General features: G+C 49.6%; 1 protein-coding gene across 1 annotated transcript; it reads left to right on the top strand.

Moving 5' to 3' along the window:
- HRG_00668 (uncharacterized protein) lies at positions 1-1,697 on the top strand (the record flags this gene model as incomplete). Its single annotated transcript, XM_044859139.1, has 4 exons — positions 1-411; positions 489-580; positions 661-963; positions 1,457-1,697. The coding sequence occupies 4 exons, from the start codon at positions 1-3 to the stop codon at positions 1,695-1,697; spliced, it is 1,047 nt and encodes a 348-aa protein (XP_044725539.1).
- Between the last annotated feature and the right edge of the window lie 904 nt (positions 1,698-2,601).

The following is a 2,601-nucleotide window of genomic DNA, read 5'->3' as shown; positions in this document are numbered from 1 at the left end:
ATGATGGACTATATGCTCTACAAGGCTAAGGGGGCATCATATGAGGACTTGGTGAAGAATCCCAAGGTCGCCAAAAACATCTCCAAGCAGGATATTGAAAAGGACGACATGAACAAGGCCCCCTTTTTCGACACTTGGGGGTCCAAGACCGGGCGCTGCACTTCTTTCGCAGTCAAGATCACCGCGGAACTTGTGAAAGCCAATCCGGGCGTGTTCGACTTCAAAGTCTACGATCTCAAGGGCCACCGAGTCGCTCGTTGCATCAAGACTGGCGTCCTGATCGACTCCAGCTCGTGGGTTGGTGCCTTTATTTTGAAAGAAGGCGAATGGAAAACCTTCCAGGACGGCGCTACGACTGCGAAGTGGAAGTGGGTCAACAATGAGTCCAAGTTTAAGACAGACGGCAAAGAGGTAAGCACACATTGAGGGGTCCTTTCAGTATCGCCGAGTTATTGTAATTTGCTAATGCAATCGTTGATTTGATGAAGAAATCTTCGTCGACTGTCATCACATCAAGAGAGGCAATGGCAATTTGCCTGACAGAAGTGGCAGAAAGGCCGATTGTTCTTACCTTGTTCCGGTACGTTCGTCATCTCTCAGCCCCTCTTTGACACTGGGTCTACTGCAAAGGTTACTGCTAAATAAATTTCGTTCTCAAAGGTCCTTTTCCAATGAAAAGACAGGTTACCACGGTATGTTTTCCTGGGTGTTTAACAAAAAACGCCTAGAGATGACGCCTGATCTCGAGAAGAGAAAGTCCAAGCTTGTTATCACTTGGGACGGAAAAGGCACCGAGGAGGATAATAAGGCATGCGTGGACAATTTCGCCCAGTTTGTCATGAACTACGGAGGCCCGCACTGGGAACAGCAATTCAAAGCAACCGGCATTATGCAAGTCAACGAAAAAATCTGGAATGCAGCTAACATAGTATGGGGGGCCTATCCAAAATACAGCGTAGAAGGGTAAAGGCTTTTCGGAATCTCCATGCTGATTTGATACTGTCTCCTGGACCATAGCTGCTGTGCCAGCTCCTTTGCATTCCCCGAGGGCCTCGCAATATTATGTACATGTTATCCATCCATCAATCGTTCCTGCTCCGCCTTCACAATCCAGAATCTCAGGGTCTCCTCAGAACCTTCAAGCCAGCCTTCCCGGCGCCGAGCTTGGCTCTCAGCCGCGGTTCTTGCCTGGTTTGTGTTCTCAGGCAGTTGAGCCATCCACGCCAGGATTTCTTTCGAGTACTGCTATTCGCACAACCAAATATATCTATTCGCACAACCTTTCTCCTTAGCGTCGGTCTAACGCCCGTAGTAAAGGTCTCGCGCCGCGCCAGGCCCCGCCACCTAATTTGTGTATATATCCTTAGGTACTAAGAGGACCTCCTTAAGTCACTGCAGCCTACCTACGTAATAGCATTTCTACGTGTTACCAAGTGAGGCCAATGACGATGGATAGCACCGAACTTCCGATCCGCGATGTGGAGCGTGCTGTGGAGCTCGAAGAGCCGCTCAACGACCAACCTACGCAGCAAGAGCAGGAGATTCTACCTGTGCCGCCGCCGCCGCAGCAGCCATACGACTCCGTGGAGGCACTGTATAATGACCTTCAGCAATTCCAACGCGAGAACGGCGCCGCGATCGTTAGGAGTTCGTCTAACAAGAAATACACGATTAACGGGCGCGAGGTCAACACGTAGGTAACCTTCGTGTGCGACCGCGGCACTAGTCGGCCTTCATAGAGTGCTGGCCTCCGCAATGCCTCGACTACGAAGCTTAACTGCCCTCTTACGATTAAGGCCTCTATACGTTAAAGGGCTAGCTAGAAATAGAACTATCGCGTGGTCGAAGGCCGCTATAATCACGGGCCGTCTCTCGATCTATCTGCCTATATAATTCATCGCCGCCATACTAACGAGCAGAAGGAGCTCTAGAGGCACCTCTTAAAGTATAAGGCGCTGCCGGCCTGCGAGCTCACCGCGATTATCCGCGATACGTTAAAAGAGTTATTTTTCCGGCTCCGCGATATCTACAACGACCGTTAAAAACTTCGTTTCGATTCCCTCGAGGGAAAGACGGCCACATAGGCGTTCCTTAGCCTACTATAGAGCAGCGGCATTAAGCACACCGTTAAGTACGCCGACGACGATAAGAATAAGGTCGAGGTGCTCTTCTAGACCTACCTATAGTGTGAGAAGATGTGGAAGCGATTCCTAGAGGTCCTCGGCCTCGATAATACGTATAAGACGAACCGCTTTAAGATATATCTCTTCTAAGCTACTAGGGTTACTAATCAACGCTCTATAGCTAACTTCGCGTTTGGCCTTATTAATATAGAAAAAGAGGAAGGATTCTAGTGGCTATATAACCGGCTCGAAGAGCTAAGGCTGGCAGTTAACGCGCCTACGCCTGCTGTTATTATTACTGACAAAGAGAAGGCGCTAAAGAATGCCCTCGCCCGCGTCTTTCTACTAGCATAGCAGCAACTTTGTGTATTCTATATTAACTCTAATGTACGGGCAAGAATTAACAGCCGATGGGAAGGTGACGGCTCTGACGATGACGCTGACGCTGACGATGCGGCGTCAGCGGTACAATAAGACG

The sequence above is a fragment of the Hirsutella rhossiliensis genome (assembly GCF_020360975.1).
Source record: "Hirsutella rhossiliensis strain HR02 chromosome Unknown scaffold00001, whole genome shotgun sequence".
Taxonomy (NCBI): domain Eukaryota; kingdom Fungi; phylum Ascomycota; class Sordariomycetes; order Hypocreales; family Ophiocordycipitaceae; genus Hirsutella; species Hirsutella rhossiliensis.
This window is presented reverse-complemented; position numbering and strand designations above follow the sequence as displayed.